General features: G+C 42.5%; 1 protein-coding gene across 8 annotated transcripts in view; it reads left to right on the forward strand.

Annotated features, from left to right (window-relative positions):
• Positions 1-24,546, forward strand: part of rerea (arginine-glutamic acid dipeptide (RE) repeats a) — a 125,298-nt gene that overhangs the window by 80,487 nt on the left and 20,265 nt on the right. For 7 of the 8 annotated variants that reach the window (XM_058642103.1, XM_058642100.1, XM_058642104.1 and 4 more), the window contains 7 exons: positions 7,763-7,868; positions 9,438-9,534; positions 11,432-11,536; positions 16,587-16,635; positions 17,342-17,466; positions 18,084-18,183; positions 18,830-18,928. In XM_058642103.1, coding sequence (XP_058498086.1) covers positions 7,763-7,868; positions 9,438-9,534; positions 11,432-11,536; positions 16,587-16,635; positions 17,342-17,466; positions 18,084-18,183; positions 18,830-18,928 — 681 coding nt within the window. Of the gene's footprint in view, positions 1-7,762; positions 7,869-9,437; positions 9,535-11,431; positions 11,537-13,700; positions 13,890-16,586; positions 16,636-17,341; positions 17,467-18,083; positions 18,184-18,829; positions 18,929-24,546 lie in introns of those variants that run through there. The other variant, XM_058642108.1, reaches the window with a different exon arrangement.

A 24,546-nucleotide genomic window follows, 5' to 3' on the forward strand; every position in this document is an offset into this window, starting at 1 on the left:
ACCCTGCTCTGTGGGCTGCCACACACACGCATGCACACACACACACAGGGTCTGGATTAGCTGGCTGGGCAGACATCCAATATGACAAGTACACTCACACACATAGAGAGAGAGAGAGAGAAAGCGAGCGATAAAGAGCTTGATATTCATGTCCTTTGTGCACACCCGTCTCTCTCCAAGCAGTTCCCCCTCTATTCTTCCACAGCAGTAGTTCAGTCAGTTTTAGTAAGATGTCTTATTAGCTCACCAGGCTGTGCTAACAAGGCAAAGCTAACATAATGGATCAAAGACAAACATGCTCCCAAACAAAACACCAGACCGTTTAAACACAGACACAAAGTGCACAACCCAAAGGAAGCCCTTGGCATCCAAAAGAGCATTCCTCCGTCTTTGTGTTTTTGTGTCTAACTCTGAATTCTGACTCATTGTTATTAGGTTGACTGTAGACCAAACGCTGCACTAAGAAAACATCTTGGGCTGTACACAGACACACACACACATAAGGTGTTGTTGTTCTTGGTGTTTTTATGGCAGTTGGCATCCACACTGCTGCATGTCTGCTTTTTGTTCCCACTCTGCTGCGTCTTCTCTGCCTTTTAAATGACTAGGTTTGATGATCATCACACTCTAGCAAACACACACAAACCGTAGCCAGATATCAAAGCAAGGTGGCTTTGAAGGCGCTAAATGAATGACTACAGTCAGAAATTACAGTCTTTTCTGGCAGGTTTCTAATTGTATGTCTGTCTGAGAGTGAAAGCTTGGAAATATAGTCAGTATTATCATCTGAACACCCAGATATGAGCTCCACTAACTGCCTCCATCTGTCCTCAAGCAGCCCGTGTTTGAAGTCTTACTTGGATCTGCATGTTGGTCCGTACCCTGCTTGTGCTGCAAGCGGTGACTGACATTGACTTTTTGACTCAAGGTGGATGGTAAATCACCAGCCAAGCATGTTTTTAACAGCCAAAATCATAACTTCCCTTTTTGTGTGTCACACTTGTTTAATATTTATTTGAAATAATGTCTCATGTTGAAATCAAACTTAAGAGAGGCCAGAGCAAAATCATTTAATATATTGATCAGAGGCTAATTCATTTATTACATTCAAATACAGAATGCAAACAGAAGAAGTTTAGGTCTGAATCGTTTTTTTTTTCAGTTCTACCATTTGCTGTAAAACAAACCCCAGGGACCAGTGTAGAGGCTCTGATTGATCCCAGGACACAGACATGTAGGCAGTGTAACACGTTTTGTTCATTGTCACAAATGTTCTCCCGTTTCATTGTTTTATTGTCTATGACAAACTTGTTGTTTTTGTCAATGGCATCCAGACGACACACAACTCATCACCACAACTTCTACATTATAGTTTAGCCCGTGTCCTGCAATTCCTTTATTTCCAAGCCTCCCATTTCTCACAGGAGACGGGAGTTTCTCTCCGCAGTGGCTTCATTTTACTCTTCCTCTTGTGGGTATTTATAATTTTTAAACATTGCCTTGCTCCCTGTAAATGTTGCCACATCACTGTTAATTAACCTGACGATAGCTAGCAGTGTACTGGCGGCAAGCGGTAGTTAACCGCTTTCAACAAAGGCCCTACTTTGCCTCTTATTGTTGTTGATTTGGTCAGATGATTGTTAGATCGCTGTGTATGTGTTTGTGTGTGCGCTTATGACACACACAGTTGTACATTACATGACTGGTTTAGCACTAACATTTGCCTGGCAGTGCGCTGGACACACTCTACACTAGAGATTTACTCATCTATCTGAAAATAGATAGAATAGTGTGTTGAATTCACACTCTGGCTGTAAAGAGTTCAGATTGTGCTCTCACTAAATAAAGAAAGAAATGAGTGCGTGTGTGTGTGTGTGTGTTTGTGTGTAGTCTAAATCCCTGAACACACGTTGTCAGATCCCTGGTGTCCCTTGGCTGTGTTGTGGCGCTAATGATCATCATTATGCTACAGATCTTTATAGGTCGTCCTAAAACACATTCTCTATTCTTTTATCCTCTGTCCGTATGACTTTCATAGTGCCACTGTCTGAACGATCTCTTAACTCCTGTTAAATTACGTGAGGAAAAGCAATCCCTTGCAGAATAAGTGGACAGAGCCTGGCTATTTTATGAAGTGAGCAGCTCAGGCTGGTGTCCTCCCCTCCCCTCCCCTCTCTGTCTGCAAGAAGGGCAATGTGGTCAACATCATGGCTGTGTCTTATTATTTCTGCCATTCATTGAATGTTTGCCACTGAGACCCATTTGTAACAGAGGAGATATGAAGTAAAGACTGTTGCATTTATAATTGTTTGTTATTAGCATGGAGTGAGGCAGGGTTAGAGTCATGTGTGGTGCTTGTGACTCTTGAGTGTTTTATAGTGTGCCAGTGGTTGACCGTATGATCCAGCAGTAATGGCCCTCAGCCCTCGGTTTTTAGCCTGTATCATCTGTGAGCTCATGTGACACAACCCTTTCTTCATTTTCTTTCCCCTCTCCATCTCTACCACCATCACTCCTTCTATTTCCTAGATGACAAGCAGAGCCTGTTAACATGCTCTGATGTGTCGCTGTATGTCGACAAATTGTACAGTGACTCGCATGTGTCATAAAGTGATTTATGCACACCTGCTTGATTTGTTGAAAAGGAGGTTTAAATTTAAGGTAGATATGATATGAGATATGTCAAGTTCAAAGTCTCTCTCTCACACACGCACACACACAAAGTGCAACAAAAAAAGCCTACTTTGAAATGGCAAATGCTCATCCAATCAAACACGCAGCCGAGTGACAGATGGGTCTTGTGCGTTCAAAGTAGAGGTCGTCAATTTAATATCCAAACGGGTCAAGCCAAAGAGAGAGACACCACTGTGTAGGCATGGTGCAAAGGTCCTGCTAGCACCGCCACCACAGCTGGGGCTCACCTCACCACCTCCCTCCCTTCCCCCATTCCTCTCCCTGCATTCCACACTCTACATTTGTTCTTGTTGCCAGGCGAGGAAGCAGACTGCACAGTTCCTCCTCTCAAATATTTTAATCTGCATTGTTTGGGGTTATTATATGTGCATAACAGAATGTAGCTTGAGGGGCAAGTTATCCTTGCTTGCACCAAATAGCTCAAGTTCTCACCGAGAAGCCATTAAGGAAAGGAGGATTGCAGAGTGGAAACCTGCTGCTGCCTCTGACAACGTGATTTAGAGGTGTCTCCTCTTACCTCTGACACAGAGTCCCAGCCTGCCCTGCTCTACTGCAGGCTGCAAGAAGAATAGTGGTGCTTATCCTGAAAGCCTGTTATTTGTGTGTGTGTGTGTGTGTGTGCGTGACAGAGCGTGCTCATTCGCTTGTGTGTGTGTGTTTGCTCAGCATGCTGGCATTTCTTTGTAACAACCTCCTTTGTCAGTCACTGAGATGTCAAAGATTGCGTGAGCACAGCAGATTCTTGTACCTCACCAGTGTATGTTCACACACACTAAATGTGTGTGCGCGTGTGTGTGTGTGTGTTCTGTTGTCCAGATGGAAGTGCTTATTGAGGGCTGGCGGATCCCTCTGTCTCAGAGAGAGTGCAAGAAAATAAGAAAGAGGGAAAATGAGGAAAGGAAAAAGCAAAGTGGAAAAGCCTTCCAATCAGATCCATCTTCCTTAGTGTGTGTGTGTGTGTGTCTGTGTGTGTTTATGTAAGTGTATGTGTGATCGTCCCAGCCAGCTCTTCCTGCCTGCCTCCCTTCTCTAATCTTATCATGTCGGAGCAGCAGATTAGTCCTCCCAGATCCCATCTCTGCCTCCAAATGCCACAATCAGCCTTTTGTTCTTTGGCTGTGCTTGCTTGCTCTCCTCTGGTGGCGAGCAAGGTGAATACTCCAACAATCCCCCGTCCATGCCATTTTGAGCCTCTCTCTGTCAATGTCACACAGTGACCAGCCCCTGATATGCCATACCTGAGCCTCCCCTGGCCCTGAGGTGTTGGCTAACTAAGCTGTTAGCTCTACATCCTGCTAGCCTAGCTGATCTGCCTGACATTCCTGGCTAACACTGAGCTGCTGTTGCTGCTGCTGCTGCTCTGTTTGACCTCCCCCTCTTCCCTCCCTCTCACCATCTCCTTTGTCTGTGTGTTTGGGATCTGTCTTTCCTTCCTTACTTCTGGCTGCCACCATCTGAAGGAAGTCATAGATCCTGGCTGCTGATGTCACTAGTTGTGTGTGTGTGTGTGTGTGGGGGGGGGGGTCTCTAACAGAGTTAGCAGAGGAAGAAGAGAGTGTTTGAAAAGTAGAGAAAATAAACAGAGGTTTCCTGTTAACGAGGTGCATTGGGGTTGTCGTGTTTGAGTGAGAGCGTCTGGTTTTGTTTAAAGCACAGCTCTGGTGCTACAGTGCAGGGGGAGAAAGAGGAACAGGGCATCAGGTTTGAGGGTTACAGGTTGTAACAACGTACTCTTAGTTTTGTCACATGTCGGCTTTGCTGCAAAGTAATGAGCATATTGTAAAGGTCACTGTGAACGGATGTGGGAGAACTTAACGGCGTGCTGTTGCTGCTGTTGCTGCTGTGCAGTCCAAATATCAACAAATTGACATGAATAGTTGTTACTATTGGCACACATGTTGCGATGAAAATCACTGGATTCACCTGATCGACTTTTACCAATTTCTTTACAAAAACAGCGCCTTTAAATAAGAACTGGTTTCTTTTCAAATGTAAAGCTTTTCCTTGTAAAAAAAAAAAGTCTGCCCTCTGTGTTTCCCCCTTACCCTCTAAGCTTTGTAGTGGTATGGTCATACACGAGGCCCCAGCTCTAGAGTTGACTGCACACATGCAGTCTCACAAAGAAAATTGCACAGCCATTATGGATTCAAGGGGCCAGCCACCTTTAGCTAGTCAGAGGGTGAATTATCTCTCTCACACAATGCCTAATTTGTCTCTGAATGCTTTTAGTAAAGCATTGATTTGTTCTGAAAGTCATTCTAAAGGAAATATTCCTCTTATAACCTTGAAATATTTTCCGCCATATCCCCTTTTCAAGATCCCCCTATAATCATAGCCCTGTGTGATGAGTGTGCCTAAGAATGCCACAGGCCAGGCTGAGCCACTGGAGGGAGGGGCGGTACCATTATGTTCGGCCCCAAACCATGACTCTCAGATTTATATCTCCTCTGTGAATAAAGGGGGGAGCCTTGTACCCTGGGGGTTTCAGCAAAGCAGGAGGAGGATAGTTGTAATTTTAAGTCAGAGGAAATGAGAAGGTCTTCCTCCTCCTCCCTTAATCCAATAGCTTTCTCTCTTTCCTCATTCCTCCTCTCATATGTCCTTTGCTCTGCTCCCTTGCTCTGTCTTTTCTTTTCGTCTTCTCCTGTTTCATTTCTTTCTCTCAGTAGTGGGTTAGTAAGTCTTTTGGCCTTTCCACAGTGAGTAGCATTCCCAGGGTTTAGGGCCCAGGAGGAGGGAGTGCAGGGCCATGTTTAGCCTCTGGCAGGACAGACAAAGATGGCTGACATTGTGCGGGGCTCTACAGGCAGCATGGAATGTCTCTAATCAATTCAGCTCCGTGGTTCCCTGTTATATAGTCTCTCTCTGTCATTTTCTATGGCAGGCTTAGCAAAACCCCAGACAATACAACTCGTCGTTTTTGTGGCAAGCCTGAGCTGTCTGTCATCCCCCTTCATTTTCTCCTTGTGTTATCTACTCATTTTTCCACCCCGCGTGTTTATAGAATTGTGATAATTGAAACCTATGCTTCACTCCCACTACGTGCTCCATATGTTGCACTCTGTCTTTCTCTCCATCTCCCTCCCTCCCTCCCTCCTTTTTTTTTTTTTTGCCTGAGAGGGCTTAACGCCGCTGTGAGCTTCTAAACAGCAATCTGCTCTGGAGAGCAGCAGCTACTCTGTAGTGACAAGGTTACTGATTATAGCTGAAGTAACACTCTCTCTCCGCTTTGGTTCATTTGCTAGGTTTTAAAATAATCCTCGCTTGTGAATAAGGTGCAAAACCTGTATGTGCGTCTTTCTTCCTGCCTCTGTTTTTACTGTTAGTATCAGGTTGTTCCAGATTATTTTTGCTCAGGCAGAAAATGGTATGTTTAGGAAGCACACCAGCAGCGTTTACGGCTGCCCTAAAATATTAATTATGTAGAAGCACCGCATAACAACTTATACTGCCTGTTAGTGTAGAAGGCAGCAATTTCTATACAGTGGATAGACAAGAGGTTGGGATGGGTGGGTTAACTGCAGGGAGGGGGCGGGACATGACGTCATTGCACACATTTCTTCACACACACACGCTATGTCTACGTGCTCAGGGGTCTGTGTCTCAGGCCATCCGTATGGCTCTTCGCTGAATCACAAGCAGTATGTGTGTGTGATTGTGTGATTGTGTTGTGTGTATACTCACACAACCATTTAGAGCAGTATATGCAGCTGACTGACTGCCAGCTGCTGTGTAACATGTCCAGCCTCACTTACTCACTCACTCACTCGTTCCTTCTTCCTGCTCAAGGTTTGTGAACGGGAGGAAAGAAAATGGTGGTGGAGTGGAGTGGAGTGGAGGGCTGGGCTGGGAAAGGTGGAGTAGAGGTAGAGAAAGGGGGAGGGGGAAGAGAGGGGGTGAAAAAGAAGGAAGGAATGGAGAGAATGGGAAAAACAGAGGTGGACTTGAAGGTTTAGGCAGATGATGATTTGCTTGGCTGCGTGTGCTCACTCTCCTCCCCAGTGACATAACAGAACAATGTACTGTAAAGACTTTCAATATCTTTACCATGACCTCATGTTCCTGCACACACACACACTTAAACAGATACAGTTATGAGTCTTGAAAGTGCAGATGTTAAACCATCTTAGATTACCATAGATTTTTTTTTTCCCTTCTTTAATTTTTTCCATATGCTTATTTCTTCTGTACTCACTGTGATGGTGCAGGTGTCTCACTCGGTTAGTGCAATGCATTGCAGTGCAGCCGAGTCCCTAATAAAGATGACTAGGGGCCAATAGGACTGTGTCGCAGCACAGCACTCCTTCTAATGTTCTTTTCAAACCGCTGTGACGGTCAGTTGGGCTTATGTGAAGGCACAATAAATATTTTACAACATGAAATGAAAACAGTATTTTGCCCTTTTCATCTCTCACCTCAGTGTTGGCCCCAGTTTCTACCATTTTCTTCACACCCACCCCCACCGCACACTTTTCTTTTCACAATTCCCTCTCCAGTAGTCTTTCATTGACTGGTCTCAGTGAAGCTCTCTTCTCACCTCAGTGGTGCCACTTGCTGGCCGTTTTGAGAGTTACAGGCCTTTGCTGACTTGCACATTTTTGAATAGCCAGTAGGTGGCAGCACTTAGGGATCATTATGTGCCAAGTATGGCATACAGTCTCTGTTCCTTTCCATCAGCAAACTAACACACACTTATATATATATATATATGTATATGTGTGTGTGTGTGTGTGAAATTAATTGTTTATTTGAGTAGTGCCATTAAGTGAAAATAAACCCAGATTGGGAATAGATAATGTCTAACATTTAAACACTTATACTTACCCTTGGTTATTCTCTCTCCATACTTCCTCCAGCAATTTTCATCCCACTGTTTACTTCATTAAGGCTCCAAATGCTTTTGGCGTCAGCGAGTGTGAGTCATAAACAGTGTGTCTGCACAGCGTCACAGCTTGCTGTGAGACGAGTTTGTGACATTGTAATCACATAAAATCATCTCGCTTTATCCGTGTGTCAGTTTGTTGTCTTTGTCACCTGCTTACCTGCTCTCTGTACCTCTGTGTTGCAGAGTAAACGGGACCATCTGCTGATGAATGTGAAATGGTACTACCGCCAGTCAGAGGTTCCAGACTCTGTCTACCAGCACTTGGTGCAGGATCGGAACAATGAGAACGGTAAGACTGCCTTGTGCACACGCAAAGACAGCCATACATGTGCCCACTTTGTACACATTTATTATATATATATACATATATGCAGTATACACTTGCATACAAAGTAAATACACTTGCACTTGCTTTCTCTGTAATACAACACGCCAGTTTCCCTTCTACACACACGCGCACACCTGCCTCTGCACTCCAGGTTGTAAAAAGATAAAAGAATCAATTGCATTTCAAACAGAAACCAGAGGACAGTGTCCCAGACAGCTGAGCCAATCCTGAGGCTCCGTGCTGTTCCCTGGGTAACGCTCCTTCAAGCCAGACAGCAGTGCTGTCAAGTGTTAATACCCTACAGTGTCATGAGGCCCTTGAGCACACACACACACACACACACACACACACACACACACACACACACACACTCATCAGAATCACTGCCAGTGGACTCATCGCACATACGCAGTCACTATTTCAGCAAAGGAGTATCAAATCCTGATGGCAAAAAGGAAGCTAAACATTTATAAGAATAAGTAGAATAATCATTTATCTGTCGTTAATGTGTTCTCACGCCTCCTTTAAATTGTACAACAGAAATGTAGCTCTAGCTCTTGTACGTGGCTTATGTGACTGTTGGCACGTATTGTTCTCACTGTGAAGGTTGTTTTTTTTTTTTTTTTTAATATTCAGATACTTGAAGCTTGTTTTATAATGTTTTTTATTTTCTAAAGGCACAGGCTCTTGAGTCTATTTCTGTTAAGAATGCTTTTATTTAAGCACAGTTTTGAGGAAAAAGCGGCAGTGTTTACACATCCTCACAACACACACACACACACAAGCCTGTTAGCAGCTGGCTGTTCTCATTAACTAACGTGCCCCTAAAGGTTGAGCTTTTCTCAGTTTGCCACAGTGAATACAGTAATCTCTAAATATATTCTGAATACAAACAGCCTTGAAACCAGAGAGCAAATGCTTATGCAGTCACGGTGACAACTTAAGAGGATATTTCTCTCTATTTCCTTCTCACAATAATTCCAGTATCTCTCGTGTCAGAGGGAAGACTTAAATTCAGGTGTGTCATTGAAGTTATCAACCAAAACACCACGGATGCTGCTGCCTTTAGACGCTGTTTCTGGGCAACTTGACGCTATTTGCAGTCCTTCCTCGCAGCAGGAACTAGGGATTATTAGAATTGATGTCACAAGGCCACAGCACAGTGGCCACGGCATGCAACAACTTGGGTCGTTTGTCAACGACAAGTCCAGGCTCATTCTTGGCGCAGCTGATGTGTCTTAACCCCACAAGGGTCATTTCACCAGAGAGCTGAACATTATATTCTCTCCTTAGGGAACTGGCCTTTATTGGCTTTATTGAATTATGTGGCATAATATTGTTACTCTGGGTGTACGCAGGACTGTACTCATAATTTTATTAGTGACTTCAAATAGCCAAGCTACTTTATCTCTGTCCCCGCTTTGTCACAGATGAGTGACTTTGCTGTTGTTTAGCATAATGTATATGTATATAAATGTGTGTGTGTGTGTGTGTGTGTTTTCAGTGTACCTATATTTTCCTTCCTTACAGACTCTGGCCGGGAGCTGGTTATCACAGACCCAGTGGTCAGGAGTCGAGAGCTCTTCATCTCTGACTATGTGGACACTTATCATGCTGCTGCTCTCAGGTAAGCGATCATATACACACTTACTGTATACCTGCGTGCACACATTCACGCACACAAACTAGCAGCAATACCAGTTCATATTTCATCGTAGTTTCTGTGGTAGGCATAGAAGCTGCACATTCAACAAACACAGCATTCAGTGTGATAAAGAATTTAGTGCCCCTAGTAACAGCAGTCAGCTTTTATTTGTGCTGTTTCTATTGCTGTTGTATTTTGAGTTCAATTCGTAAACGGAAAATGGCAAAACACCGTTCTGTTCCGTTAAAAAAATAGTTTATGTAACTCATGTGGTGCCATGTACTATAATGTAGGATACATGCAGACCTGTTGGACATGAATTATATTCATCTGTATGCGTTATTGGAATACAATATGCACTTGGTATGATTAGGTTGTAATTCTTTTTTATGACAACAATATTTTACTGTCATAAATTTAGCGACGTTATACCCGACAGTCCGCCTGTCACACAAATTCTGTTGTAATATGCTTAAGCATACGAGCGAACTCCATCTGTGTTTTGATGAAAGCACCACAATGAAACACAGTGTTATAACTCTTTAATACAGTGCATTATATTTACCCTGATGAATCTGGGTTTTTTTTCCTGAATACAGAGATGAAGTAGTAAAATACTTTATAACCCCTGTGTTACTGGAGGCTCTACATAAACTATCTTGTGTTGTTTTTATAGTAATTTGCTTTGTAGTTCTAGTAAATTACAGGTATAAAAATTGTACAAATGCAATCATAAAAACGTCATGCAGTATACATGTCAGCACACACAAAATGTCAATATTGTGTGTTGTAATAACTGTACAGGCTCTTAAACAATAGTTTTCAAAGTGTCTTTGTTGTATATGTGTATACAGTATAATATATTAAGTGCTTTCAGGCAGTGCTGTGAGAATAAAGCAGATGTGTAAAGATGCAAAGCAATCTTGAATCGCAGGCCTCACACTACCTTACACTTATGAAATGTCCCTGTATCAACAGCCCATACACACACCTGCCAGCACATGAGTCCTTATAGAGGGAAACTGTTAGCACCCGCTCATTTGCTCCATACATTTGTCAGGAGGAAAGCACTGGGCGGTGATTATTTAGTTGCACTGAATTCATATATTCTGTGTCCCTGCCTGTGGCTCTTCATTCATGCCTGGCTGAATGTCCTCCCCTCCTCTCTCCCACTCCCCTCTCTGTCTTTTACCAAAACCATCTGTGAGCAGCACAGCGGCGTGCAGTCAAAGCCGTGTCTTACAGAAACCGCTGATTTCAGGGCAAATTAACTGCGACTTCTCATACACAGACCAGCCTTTGATTTGACTTGTTCTCCAGGCTTGAGATAAACGGGAGGGAATTCCAGCGGGATGCTGTAATGCTGTAAGCTTTGTGAAGACGGCCCTACGTACCACCCATTAATCTTTTCAGGGGGAGGAAGATACTGTTTCTCTGTAAGGCAGCCCAGCTCCATATGCCTAAGATGTATGTTATTTTAAAATGAGCCAGACTCCAGTTTGCTGGAAACAGGAAATAGCACTAAGATGCGGTCAAGCCTCTGCCCTTTCAGCCTCACTCGGGGGGGGGGGGGCAAACAGGTTGAATACCTGTCCAGATCTCTCTGAAGTCTGTCTCCCACACACACTCCTCAGCTACAGTAGTCGAGACAGATCTGACATGTTCAGCTGGTGTTCACGGGTTGACTAGCTGCTCGAATCTGATGTCTCACAGCAAAAGTCAGCAGGCACTGACAGGAACCAGATACCTGCCGCTGTATTTGTCACCTTCAGTTAATGAACATCTCCAGAGCTTCTAATTAAATGATCCACATCTCCTCCTGGTTTGGTATCACATAGCTGCTTTTGTTGTCTAATTAAGTCTGTCTTTTCTGTTACAGGGGGAAATGCAACATTTCCCATTTCTCCGACATTTTTGCTGCCAGGGAGTTCAAAGCCCGCATTGACTCCTTTTTCTATATCCTCGGATATAACCCAGAGACCAGGTGAGGAGCTTTTTATGCTGTCCATTTCACTGTTATAGTGCCTTTACTAATCCTCCCACATGTTAGAAACCCCGGGTCAACTCTTACAAAATTATTTTCATTATCAGTTATGTGACAATTATTTTCTCAACTAATGTTCTCTCCATTTTTTGGCCTGAAAATTGAGAAACTTGTACAATTGAGAAAATGGTACATTTCTGATGATGTCCACAGGGAATATTATGATTTTCTGAGCATTATAGAAATGATTTATTTATTATAGCTATTAGCTGAGGCTTTACAGTATCCTGATCTCATTTACATAATGAAGAGACCAGATAGCTGCAGCAGTTAATAGATGTATTGGTGATTAATCAATCTTCGCTAATCAATGAATCATGTTTTGTTTTTTTATAAATTTATATTATTTTGTTTTTTGTTTTTATTTAAATAATTTCGGGTTTTTGTGGACAAGATGAGACATTTGAAGACGGCAGCATTTTAATTTGGTTTAGGAAACACTGACCCACTTTACTTAGTTGAATAATCTTAAATCAAAATAAGAGCCAAAGTTTTGAATATAAAAACCACAAAATACATTATTAATAACTCTACATATTGTCCATGTATTGTCTTAAATCATATTTTTGTTGTGATATTTGCTCTTCACAGTATCACCCAACAGTAGCAGAATGCTATTCAAGTTAATAGAAACGGTTTTTCAGCATGGGAAAGTATTTTTCTCCTCTGCTTTTGTTGACTTTTTGGCACAGCAGTTTGTCTAATGATGCTCTCTGCTCATTATTGCTGAATCGGTCTTCTCAGTGCACCAAGAAAGGTCCTAATGTTGTATAATTACGGGGAATGAGCCCAGGAACCCTCCCGTGGTTTTGTAATTGTTTGAGCATTTGTTGATATTCGTCAAATTATGTGTCAGCTTTTAATCACTGATCTCTTGAGTTAAATTAAGATCAGAATGGAGGAAATGCTTCATGGAGCTCGTCACTTTGAAGTCATTAGTGTAATTAATTTGATAAGTTATTTTGACTCACAGTAGGAAAAGTATAGTTGTGGATAATAAAATGAATGGCACTTATTTAGCTGCTTCAGTTTCAGGACCATGGTGTTGTGGATGATAGTTCACTGTTGAGTAACACAACCAGCAGTCATTTTTTATCCTGCTATGACAAAGTCCGAACATCTCCTCAGGAAAACACATGCTGTAGTAAATGATGTACTACAGTGGTTTTATTACTACACAGCTGCAGATGATATTGACCCATTGACCCATAACCCGTCATCTACAAGTGCAACCCTTTCCTTTCATGGCACAAAGAAAGAAGTTTAAGAGCCATTTGCAATTAATAGCCTTCTATCTTTGGACACACGTGGACACACAGGTCAAAAGTCACATAAAATGGCAACCATATATTGATTTGTTTGTGTGTAAAATGCTTTTCTGAAAACGGGGGGTCAAGAAGGAATTAGTGTAAAGTTTGATACTTGTTTCACTAATCTGCAGCACTACCCCTGGATGTTAGCAAAGTGGATCAGTAAAATGTGACCAAAATGAAATGGTACTTTACCTGTGATGTTGGACTGTTGGAAATCTGGATTGTTGTGGATTTAAAGAGTGTTGGAAACATTTTGGCTAATATAAATACACAACTTAACTAAATATGTAACATTTTTAATGTTACAAATCTTGTATATTTTTAAATCAGGTTGTTTTTCATCATTGTGAAAGCCACCTGATCCCGGTGTCAGGACTGGCTGATTGAATGGATGTAGATGCTCAGGGAAAATAATTTTTTATTATCCACTGTTGGAGTCTCACGTGTTGCAGTGACAGCTGCCCTTGTTATTGGCAGTGAGGGTTGCCAGTTGGAAACCCCCCTCTTCAGGGCCCCGCGGAGTCTCAGTCAGTCTTCCCCTCCCACCCTTCCTTCATCCTCTGATCGCTTGGTATTCAGCGCGTGCTGTCTGCAGCCTTGCAATTTCACTCATGTTTATTATGGCGCAGACATATGAGAAGAGATGAATTCCGTGTCATGCACGCGTGTCTGTCTGTCTGCCTCTGCGCGCGCGTGTCTGAGTGAGTGAGTGCGCGCGCGCGCTCTCGTGCGAGGTCGTAGCACATGCTCAGTAGTGTCCGCATAGAAGCGAGCCGAGCTCGCGACGCCGTACGTGCAGGCTGAGGTCACAGCACAAGCTCAGTGAACACCTCCGGAGCGAATGCCTGGTTCTCCATTTTGAGCACCTAGAAATAGGTGGGAGAGGGGAGTTGATTCCAACGAGAAGTGCACACTCACAGTGTCACCAGACAACCTTAGGGCTCGATGTCAGACATGGACGATTTGTTCAGTCCCCGGAGGTAGGTCCGCCATCATATTCTGCCGCTTTCTTCTGCCGTTACCAGTTGCTGCGCGAGTGTCTGCTCGTCTCATGTTCTCGTTCCTGCTGCCCGACAAATGTGCGTGATGTTCGCGAGCCGTCTGCATCGCTGTCACGGTCACGAGCGAGTGTGTTTGTTTGGAGCGGCTGCGTGTATGCGCTGGTGTGCACTTTGTGTCTGCAGACGGACAGTGTTGTCACTGCAGCTCGCGGTTTGCGCCATCACACAGGCAAATCCCATCGCATCATTGTGCCGCAATCACAGTCCCGACACATGCAAAGTGTTTGCCGTACACCCGCGCGTGTAAAGCTGATAAATGCGCACACACCGTGGTCACACCGTGGACACAGGACGACGATAGGAGCCGGAGCGGCTGCCCCTGGCTCCATTTTGCAGCCCGTGTTTACAGTACAGTCAGGATGACATGGCGCATGTTGCTCTGCTGTCGCTGCACACAAAGCTCAGGCGGCTCTGCAGCCAGATGTCGCGTGCACACGCTGTTTGTTGTGCTACTTTAATAACATGAAGTTGGGTCTGTTTTTGCTGTGCTGCAATTATGTCAGTGTGCCACGGGCTCGCTCTGTGATTGGCTGAAATTGATGGAGGGGGCGGGGTTATCCTTGATTACACACACATGCACGTTCTCTCGCCCACACACGCTCACACAGAGTTGACTAGACAGATTATCACGTCGTTGTTTCGGTTTAATAAGTAAGCCTGTAATTGCTTGTACAAGATTGTGTGCTAATGTAGAGTTTGGTCTGAATTTGTTTTGTTTTGCGTTGTTTGCTGTGTAAAGCAGCAAGGCTTTGACGAGCTTATTACACATGATGAGAAACAGTATGACTTGGCACAGTGTTATAATGCATACTTTGAGTGTAATAACTCTGATAATGCCTTTCATATCTGTATTAATACTCTAAAATACAAGCTGCTGAGTCTTTTGTAGGTTGTAAGTATAAATCTAAATAATATAAATGTATTCAACTGGGAAATGTTTATTTCAGCAGCAGAGTATCGCGCTTGTAAAAAATAATAATAATAATAATAATATAATATGGATATATATTAGATTGCCTCTGTACATGTTTGCCTGCAGCCTTTCTAGAAACTACTAAGTCTCTCAATACCACCGTGCATTTGTATTCTGACTCCCCTCAACTGTCTGCTCTCAGGATTTGCCTGAATAAAACACACCTGTCTTCAGACACGCTGTTCGTATTCTGGTGCACGGGTTCTCATTTGTCATCCTTACAGTCTCCTGCCAGACACACAGCAGACCTGGCCACCTTCATATTGTCAGGAACACATTTGTAGAACTTTCTTTATTATGATGTGCAGTCCTGCGGGGGGAAAAAATGAATATGTCAATAATAGGTTGTGATACTGTGAGCATGTAAAATGCAGGATAATGCATTACTTAGTTGTATGCTTCATTCAAGTCTAATTTATTTCTAAGGAAATAGTTTATTAGTTGTTATTCACTTGTAAAAAAAAATAATAATAATAATGATTTCACCACATTCCCTCAAATAATACAAAAGGGGCTGAAGTCATTACAATACCTTAAAATTTAAATCTGAAGCACTGATGACGCAGGAAGCATCCACATATATCTGTATTATCATTATTTATTGCCTGGAGGTCTCGCAGTCAGCCAAGTTCCGATCGCTTTGAATTTAGTTTGTCTTATCTGTTGAGAATGTTTGCAATAAAATCAAAGTATTTCAACATGTTCTGGAGCAGCAGCGTCTCCTGGCAGACCTAGGGTCATTCACTGCAGATGAAATCCAGTCATTGGCCTGTGCTGGTATCGTCTGTTCCAGTGCTTCTTTCAGCCATAGTTCATAATGGTATGAATTACCCTTTCTAATCACTTTACCCTGTCAGAGAAGAGGTGGATGTTTGTTAAGAAAGACGAAAGGTGATTTAAGTCAAATGTATGCCCGTCATCGAGCTTTGTGCTTGTAGGACTATAAAGAGACCAGAGGGCTGCGGCCTCTTAGGTTTCCACCAGGTCTGCATGATGGAGTGTGAGCTTCTCTGGGTGCAAATCACGTTGACAGATTCTGGGCCGCCCCACACTTGGCTGTATGAAAATCGGCGCTGTTACCTAGGCAACAGAGGGAAAGGCTTTTCAAAAGGAACATCTTGTCATTTTCTTTAATCCACTGCAGCTGGAGATTCAGAACACTATTATTAAATTGCAGTTGCTATGGCTACCAAAATTTGTACCGGCAGCCGCTTCAGAGGCTCTCGCCTTGCATATCCAGAGCCAGCCCCCCCCCCCGCTCCTCCTCCCCCTTTCGGGGGATTCTGTTTTATTGCTGTATTCGCAATATTAAACCTGCAAATGTGCTCCTCTCAGCTCGCTATGCAGGAACAGACACCCAGGAATATTCTTCTGAAATATTTACTTTATTTTTAGCATAAAACACTATACTATTTTGGCATCTAAAATTATAATTCTTCTGAATGTGCAGTGTTTTTGTCCCATTCATGAATGTTCTTTCCTTTTGTTCTCCTCACAGTTATGATACCCAGTTGTGACTTAGTTTTTATGCAGTTGTTTAGCTGATTCAACAGGCCCAGTGCAGGCAGATCTCTTTTAGTTAGCTTTGAAATGTGGCCAAGAAAGTATTCTGTTTCAATCTGCTGTCTATTGTCTCTTCACAGGCGACTAAACAGCACACAAGGGGAAATCCGAGTGGGACCCAGTCACCAAGTAAGTCACTGAATGACACACGAATCATCCTGCAGCTGACGTGATACAAAATTTGAGGATTTCAGTGTCACACAATTAAACTTGAATATGATAACTGTTTTTTTACCATCTTGGATGCCATTGTAATCATGCCTTTTCTTGTCATTTAATATAAATACAAACAAGATGTATACTGGTATTTCATGTCTTTATTTCAGCCTTGTCACACAAAATGGCTGCCAATAATTGCCTGATTTTCACTGCAATGTTTTCGCAGAATGAAGACATATTTAATCTCAATCCATTCCAATTTTTTAAACAAACAGTTAAAAAAAGGAACAGTATTTTCTTCATTTATGACATTTTTTTTAATTTTTTTTTAGTAACAACTGTTTAATCAACACACTTCAACACAACGAACTCAACATATGGCCTCAAATTTCACTTGTGTTTTTTAATGATAGTGTACTAGGTAATATTGCATTACTCATTAATGGTCCTTGTCAGTCAGTCAGATTAGTGTGAAGGACAGAAAGTCATATGAGTGCAGTCTTGTGTTGTGTTAAGGTATTGAATCACTGTGACTGTAACTTGTCCCCATTCCCTGCTGCCAACACTCAACCACAGTGAAACGTTGATGACATGTGGTTGAAAGCTGATGTTTTCTTCACGCTTGCGTTCTATTTAGAGTGTGACACCACATGTCTTTTTCCCCGACCCTAATCAGGCCAAGCTCCCAGAGCTGCAGCCTTTCCCCTCTCCCGGTGGCCAAGCTGTGACCGAGAATGAGGAGCTGGTGTGGATGCCTGGTGTCAACGACTGCGACCTTCTCATGTACCTCAGAGCCGCAAGGTAAGGTCGGAGAAACCTAGGAATTCAGACTTTTCAAACAGGGCAAGGTCTAACCTGGTTGGAAGGTATCACAACTTAGGTTAAATATAGATAGATAACCAAATATACAACCCTTAAACGACCCCTTCTCTTTAGCCTCGTGTCAGACTACAGCTGTGGATATTCTCTTCCTAAAAAATATAAAAGTATTGAACTCTTGACAGTGAGAACAATAATTGATATTCACATTTATAATCAAGCATATGCCCAGATGAATTTCATATACTATATATATATATAGACAGATTATTAGACTGAAAAATAAGATAAATGGAAATGATATACAACAACAAAGATAGAAGAAAGCTTAGTATGCCTATCCTTTACATCCAAATAGAAGAATTAGTAGGCAAGGAGTTTAATCTTTCCCCAAAAACTAAATGTATATTTGCATTAACTACATTTATTTATTTATTTTTTATATTCAATTCACCAAATTGACAGAAACGTGCTAAATCTTGACCATCTGATATTGCCTGTATCGGGATATGCGATTTTGTCCATGTTACACAACTGTACTGTAACCAGTTTTCTGTGGTCTTTTTTTAATGTTGATTTCCTCTACATTGTGTTCACAGGAGCATGGCTGCCTTTGCAGGGATGTGTGATGGAGGCTCGACAGAAGACGGGTGTCTAGCAGCCTCACGAGATGACACTACATTAAACGCACTTAACACTGTGAGTAGCCATGCAGGGTAACACAAAGACATTTCTAGTTATTACCATGTTACAGGTGTTTTGTCCTCCACTCAGCTAAAAGGCACATGTGCAGTGTTGGTCAATGTTCGGGTCCCTGAGCCAGAAGTACACCCCCGCCCCCTGCAGTCAACCCAGGCTCAGAGGCTGACAACACATTAGATGTAATGAGAGATTTGTTCACCACACTGACAATGAATGCAGAGGAATCAAGCACAAGGAAGAGATTAGAATCATCACAAACAGGGCATTTATATGCCGACTCTATAAACTGGAGAATTAACATAGCGGGCAGGTCATTGTCTCTTGACCTTCCTCTCCATTTGCAATTCCAATGAGCAGTGCTTGTTTATTCTCAGAGGAAGAGCTTCAGCGGTGCCTGTGTCACCCAGTTGAATGCGACACAGAGCTGCACAGCAAATGCCTTTGTCACTGTGTTCTATATTTCCTGGCTGGTCCTTAAAGCTTTGTGCAGCATTTCCTCTGATGCTCTGAATTAGGTTGAGATTTCCAGTAAAAACAAAATTTGTTTTGTATTACTTATTAATACAATGAGAAAATACACATCCTGCTCTAAGAAAATATGATTACATTTGTATTATTCATTCATTTATTTAATTGTCCACAGCTTCACGAGAGCAGCTATGACGCAGGAAAGGCTCTCCAGCGCCTGGTGAAGAAGCCGGTACCCAAGCTGATAGAGAAATGCTGGTCAGAGGATGAAGTGGTAGGAGAACCTTCCATTTTTGTGATTTACAGTGCATAATAGATATGGTGCTTGATAAATGATTTAAAGCTTATTATTGTAAATGTTGCAATTTCTTGTTGATATGTCTGTCAGAGCTGGTTTTGTGTCTTTAGAGGGAGCTGTTGAGAGGAAGTTAAAACAGAGCTCTTGGCCCAGTCTCACGAGACATTAGTGAAAACTCGTCAGTTTCCAGCTCCTCCAAAGCTGAAGAGCAGCTGCATCCTGTTTATGACCCACAGAATAAATCTTAAGCATGGAAGTCTGGAAAGGGGAAAGATTGAGGGTTGGTAATGTTAGCCTCCATTTGAATTTAGATGTGAATTTCACCGCAGCTGCTGAAGCGCTGGAATCAGAAAATGGCAGCCCTTCTTCTTGATCAAACAGGGAGGGTAGCAGGGGAATGAAAGTGGTGGATAAAACCGTGTCAAAACGGCTGAGTGCTGCGGCTTTGGCCTTGATGCTTTATGACACAGTGCACTACACATTTGTGAATCCACTCCCTTTTAAAGATAACACCACTAACTGATCTGAGGGTAGATCTAAGAAAAACACAAGGCGCCCCACCACTGAAATTGCTTTGGTTAGTTTTCCCTCCTCTCGGATGAATCATCCCTTTTTCCACTTTGATATTGTTTTGTAATGCTGGAGCTTGGCAGTCTTTTCTTGAGCTTTGAATGCAGCAGCTAAGATCCAGTGCAAGTGAATGGGTGTATTTATCTTGTAATTGAACATGATAGGTACTTTTGAATAAAGCCAGAGCCCACAGCAAAGGACCACAGTGAATCACAACAAATTAAGTCAGCCTTCCCTTTGTTAGGGCTAGTTATGCTTTTGCTTGTATCGGATGTTGGGCTCAGGCATGTTGATGGAAAGCTTTATTACCACAGTTTACCACAGCAGGTCAACCACAGACCACTTGTCAAAGAAACAGTGCATTGCAGAATCTGAAAATAACTTGTTTTTTAAACAATTATGTGATCACTTAAGTGATTCAGTGTTCCATTTTTTTTTGTTAATCTACATTTTGCCTCCTAGTGTAAATTATCTGTAATGATGGATCCTGATATATTCTTTAAAAGTAGTCGGGCTGACATATACTATCTCATAAACTAACAAGCAGTTTTTATTAAAGTAACTATACCCATGCCTATACATCAACCATAGAAAATTAATCCTCATCACTTTACATTTTGCCAGACATTTTGATCCTGTCTGTCTTTCTTATTACTTAATTACTACACTACACTTGCAAAATTATATATTAAATCATGACTAACAATTAAACCTTATAGTCTTCAAATCATTATATTACAACAGTAAAACAACATTGCTAACCAATTCATTTCAACTGAAAGATGATTTATAATATTGGAAAATGTGCTTGGCGTTAGCCCATTTCCTTTACTCTGGGTCAAGTTGACTTCATTCACACAGGAGTTGTCAGCCACTTCAATGCACACTGTTTGTCATGTGCTGTGTCTGTGTGTCTGTGGGTGGAGGCGGTCAGTGGGCGCATCTGTGCCCCACCTGCCCCTCAGTGTCCACAGCCTGGAGAAGCAACAACTTGACTCTGGCCAGCCAAGGACACAGCTCCCAGTGATTTGATCACCACTTGTGCCTTTTCAGTTCTGCAGCCTTGAGGGATGGGTGTGAATGTGGCATCAACCTTGACACACTCATGGAAACAGCCCTGCTGCTCTTCATTTATTTATCACCCCATACTTGGCCTTGCCTCTTCCTTCCTTCTCCCATCTCCCCCCCCCCCCCCAGGACCTGCTTCATTATTCCTGCCTGCTCTTTTTATCAACCCAACCCTACTTTCTTTTAGAGATGTGAATAAAAGTGACAGTGGAGGCCACTGAGATGACACTGAAATCAGACTGTCAGTAGGGTTACATGCCACCCTCATCTCATCTACCCCCTTTGACTGTTCTTGCATCCCCACGCTCACCCAAACGCCCTAGAAGAAAGATGAGACCATTGCAAGTCATCATTTGTGAGCTGTTTCATTACAGCTGTGGAGGAACTGACGCTATTGTAAAGCAGTTTGTTTGTTACATTTTTATTGTCCTCTGGCAGACTCACAAATTTATTTTGCCTCAGAAAGATTTGTGATACTCAACCCCCGATCAATCTTTCACTGAGATTATTGGTTCAGCTTTAACAAAAAAAAATCCATCACCTTGATGCAAGCACCACTCAGACTGTTTCATCCATCACTGAGGTGATGACTACAGAGAGCACCAAAGCAAATCATTTTAGAATAAAGATTTCACAGATTTGTCAGCAGACTGTTGACGGTTGAGAAAGGATTAAAACTCTAAGAAAAGAGAAAGTATTGTCTTGGGATTGGAAAACCATCCGAGATACACAGTTTTCCATTTTCTCTAAAGTCTAATCTGAGACGATATGTCTCACTCTGCATGTGTTTTATCGGAAGCCAAAATTGATCCTTACTACTACACGGAGCTCTTTTATCCCATCCCTTTGTATTTGCAATCGTTGACTGAACATGGAATAGACGACATTTAAAGTGTCAAACACGCTGTTGCTGCCATCAAATAGACTTCCACTGATGCAGTCTTGTGAAGGACCAATAATTCTACTGTTTGAATAACTGCTTGAAGCACAAAACCAGAATAAGCTGACAGGATGTGATTATCAACAGTGGGAACGACTTCTGCTTTTCAAATCAGATCAATCTTGTTATAGCTTGTCTCTAGATGAGCAGATTTGGTGGCTGAATCTTTCAGTTGTGACTCCGAAACTGTAGAATCCTTCTTGTTTTCTTAATAGCATTATCATTTATTAACTAGAAGGCTGTCCTTTTTGTGTTGTGAATTCTTTACACTGTCTTTAATTGGAAATGTTTGGTTAAATTTTAAGTTATGAAATGTTAAATCTAGGTATCACAAAGGCCATTTTGTTCCTCCTTTGTGACTATCCAGTTTAGATTGATCATAAACCAGTACTTCACAGTAAGGATCACGTTATATAAAGAGAGATATTTTTTCAGCCTTGGTGAAGCCCCTGTGAAGGATTTTTACACTGCCAAACGTGATATAATGAAATTGTCTCTGTGCATGGAGCTGCTGTCATTCCTGAGTGTAAGTAAGAGCTGCTAATAATGTATTGGCCAACAGGAGGTGCCATATAAACAATCAGTAGCAGTAGCAGCAGTTGAGCTGTGTGTCGCCATGTCAGACACAGAGGCTGATCTATGACTGCTGTGGAGCGGGAGGTCTATTCCTCAGCCAGCTGCACTATGCTGCGGCTTATCTCCGACTGTGTCTTCAGCTGATGGATGACTAGAGCAAGACGACGACAGAACTGTGATGAGAGGGAGGGGAGGAAGGAAGAGGGCGTAAAGGAGAGAGTAGCAGCCCCCCCAGTGGTAGAACGCCAACCTACCAACCACGCAAAAGCACCACGGGTGGATAAAATGAGACGTGTCGCCCCACATCAACTGCTGCAGGCTGTCGATAATTTTAAAGTAAATTGAGATGTTTTATTGAAGAGGGAGAGGGAGATGTGTCTGCTCCTCTGATGTTTTTGTGCTCAGCAGTGCAGTTTATCACCCTTATGGTGCTTTGCCTGCAATTCTTTTTAGACTGGGTTAGTCACTTAATAGCAGGCAGGATGGGTGTGTGCTGGAATTTCCTGTCACCTTTTGTGTCCTTATAAGCCAAAGGAAGCAGATGATGTTACTCCACTTGTCAAAGCTTGCTTGAATATCTATAGGTTATAGGTTTATTATTCTTTTTTGGCTTTTCAAGTTAAGTTTTAACTAAAGAGAATATTTTACGGTTTTGTTTATTGTGTTTTTTTAAAACGTAATGTAGAAACATTTTTTTTTAGCAAATCAAAACTTAGATTAATCTTTATCTAACGGTGTTAGTGCAAAGAGGATGTGGCGAGTGTTAGCATCTGTCTGTCCCTCTTCAGGCGTGTTGTGATTTCCTCTGTGCTCACTGTGGCCAAACTTGAGCACGAGTTGCTCATTCACATGAGACACAGCAGTTTTCACTTCAGTTTTGGTCATCGGAGCGATTGTCCTCGGGCCTCTGGGGTTACACACAGCAGGCTCGGAAAGGTCAGCTTTTAAAGACAAGTCAAATGTAATGACTCCATATTGAGTGAAAGTGGCATTGTTTGCTGTTGGGGCAGCCCTGTGTTGGTGTCGTCATGGAATAACATTTAGCAGGAATTATGTTCCATGTGTGAGGCTGTACTCGGTTTGTCATCATGACACCATCTTTGTGCATATTACTGCATTATCTTAACCAGTTTTACAACTCCCGACAAACAACTCTGAAGCAGGAGGTGCGCTCACACAACAAAGCCCTATTGAGTATTTTTTTCTCATTCTCCGTCTCCTTTTATGTCTCCTCTCCAGCCTCACAATAGTCCACTGTTTGACTATGAGGGGAAACTTGGGGAGGGTGAAAAGTGCCAGCTCTCAACTCTGAGAGAGAAGCCTGTTGTTTCTGCACAGCGGATGGCCATTTGGTAGAACTTCTTGCTCTCTCAGCCCCTCCTCCATCGCGGTGTTGCCTAGCAACGGAGGGCTGGAGCAATCGGAGCAGGGGCAGAGCGATTCAGGGAGCAGATTGGCGGATGATTTATTAGCTGGGCTGGAGAGCAGTGAGCCCAGGCAGCTGAAATGGAGCCTTAAACTGGAGCCGACATGTAGAGAAGGGAGGAGGGAGCCAGCGAGAGAAAGAAAACAGAGGGGAGGAGGAAAGTGGGGAGAGGAGAGGGGGAGCATGCACACAGCTCCTCTGTGGAGACGAACAGGCTGAACAAATACAGTTTGGCAACATAATTAAGGTGACATAATTAGGATGTGGAGGGGTCTAATTGATTTTTGTCACAGCACGTTTAAACCTGAGGAAAATATTACCTTTTAACAGAAATGTATTCCCGCCCACTTAAACCCTTCTTTAGGTCAAATCCAATGCATTTGCATTCACGGCAACATTTTTGAAGCCAATATTTTTTTTGACTGCTTGACTATGTTTGTCCTTGACTGTCAAACCACCCATGTAATGTTGATCTTATGAATCTCTTGAGGTGACATTCTACCTGCTGTGGATGTTTTGACAGTAGAAAACCGTAATCTGCTCTCAACCCCTTGTTTTAAGTGTGGTTGCTCTTGTGTTGGTGACAGCTCCATCTGCTGGTTAATCAACTGCTACACCTTGGGTTTGATAAATGCAAATTAACTAAAGTCTCTCTCACTGATTAGAATAAGGCTTCCTTAATCAGCAGCTTATTAATAACTATTTGGCCTCTCATGTTTGATTATGTACCCTGGTTTAAATTAGACATATACTTATCTATTTTTTTTTTTTATGGTAAACTTGACACTGTTAATAGTTAAGAAAAAACTGTCATTCCTGTTGCTGAGATAAGGCACTTTTTTCTAGCCTGTTATTTTATAACAGTTGTGTCTTGCATCTGGCGTTGTTCTGCAAATGTGGCCTTTATTCCCCAATAAAGCTTGTCATGTAAACAATCTGTGGTTACATAATGTACTATAGATAGCATGGAAAATTAACTACCGGAACACTGAGCAGGCTCCATGTCTGGTTTTC

Source organism: Solea solea, chromosome 11 (assembly GCF_958295425.1).
Source record: "Solea solea chromosome 11, fSolSol10.1, whole genome shotgun sequence".
NCBI lineage: Eukaryota > Metazoa > Chordata > Actinopteri > Pleuronectiformes > Soleidae > Solea > Solea solea.